General features: G+C 28.2%; 1 protein-coding gene across 1 annotated transcript; it reads left to right on the top strand.

Annotated features, from left to right (window-relative positions):
- The first annotated feature begins 6 nt into the window (after nt 1-6).
- Nucleotides 7-684, top strand: LOC100573469 (52 kDa repressor of the inhibitor of the protein kinase-like). Its single transcript, XM_003248833.4, has 3 exons — nt 7-160; nt 248-411; nt 532-684. Exons 1-3 carry the CDS (start codon nt 63-65, stop codon nt 654-656), a joined length of 387 nt encoding a protein of 128 aa, XP_003248881.2. The 5' UTR covers nt 7-62; the 3' UTR covers nt 657-684.
- The last annotated feature ends 289 nt before the right edge of the window (nt 685-973 follow it).

Here is a 973-nt window from a genome sequence, read left to right as displayed (position 1 = left end):
TTTAAAACCCAATTCATTTATCCAGTTTAACTATTGTCAGTGAATAAATTGTATTGGCTATCATGGTGCTCGTATGTGTTGTTAAAAATTGCAGAAATGCAAAAACTACAACTAAGGAAACAAATTGCAACCTTTTTAGAATACCCAAAGATTTGAATCGGTAAGTAATTTATTAAAACAATACAATGATTATATTAGTTCATTTTTAAGGAATTGCTTCTATCTAATAACATAAATTAATTTATAGGTCTAAAGAATGGTTAATTAATTGTGGAAGGGAAGAACTTTGTTCAAAAACTGTTGACAAACTTTATAACAATTATAGAGTGTGTATGAACCATTTTAAAGAAAATATGTTTTCAAACCCAGAGAAAACTCGATTGTTGATTAGTGCTGTGCCTACCGAGTTTGGTAATTATGAGTATAAAATGTTGTTTTATAAGCAAACTCATTATAATCTAGAATCTTGATATTAGGTATACATATTAAAATGTTGTAATATTTGCTCATATTTTATTTTATTAATTTCAGTAATGCATACAACCATTACAACAACATCTATCTCCGTTGATGTTTCTACAATGGTTGACGAACAAATAAATTTGAGTTTACCATCTACCTGTAAGTTCATATCTGTATTTTTTTTTATTTACTAAATTTTTAAGTGCTAATTCAATATTTGAAAATTTGTTTACCAGTGTGACCAAAGCTGGTGGGCATTAACTATAGTTGACTTAAGGGGACATCGCACTCTATTAGCTGTTAGTTTTGATATTAGAGTGAATTGTCAGAATATCAAATTCTAAGGTAAGAACATTATCTGTGGTCTTTTGTTGGATTTTTATGATATTTTAATTTGTAAGTGAGTTATGAGTATCTAAAATACTCACAATACACTTAAAAATTAAACTATCATAATAAAACCAACGAGAGAACACTGATAATGTTGTTACCATACGCGGTCCTACAAGTG

Source organism: Acyrthosiphon pisum, unplaced genomic scaffold, assembly GCF_005508785.2.
Source record: "Acyrthosiphon pisum isolate AL4f unplaced genomic scaffold, pea_aphid_22Mar2018_4r6ur Scaffold_12929;HRSCAF=13562, whole genome shotgun sequence".
Taxonomy (NCBI): domain Eukaryota; kingdom Metazoa; phylum Arthropoda; class Insecta; order Hemiptera; family Aphididae; genus Acyrthosiphon; species Acyrthosiphon pisum.
Note: the sequence above shows the minus strand (reverse complement) of the source record. Positions and strands in the feature narration are given on the sequence as shown.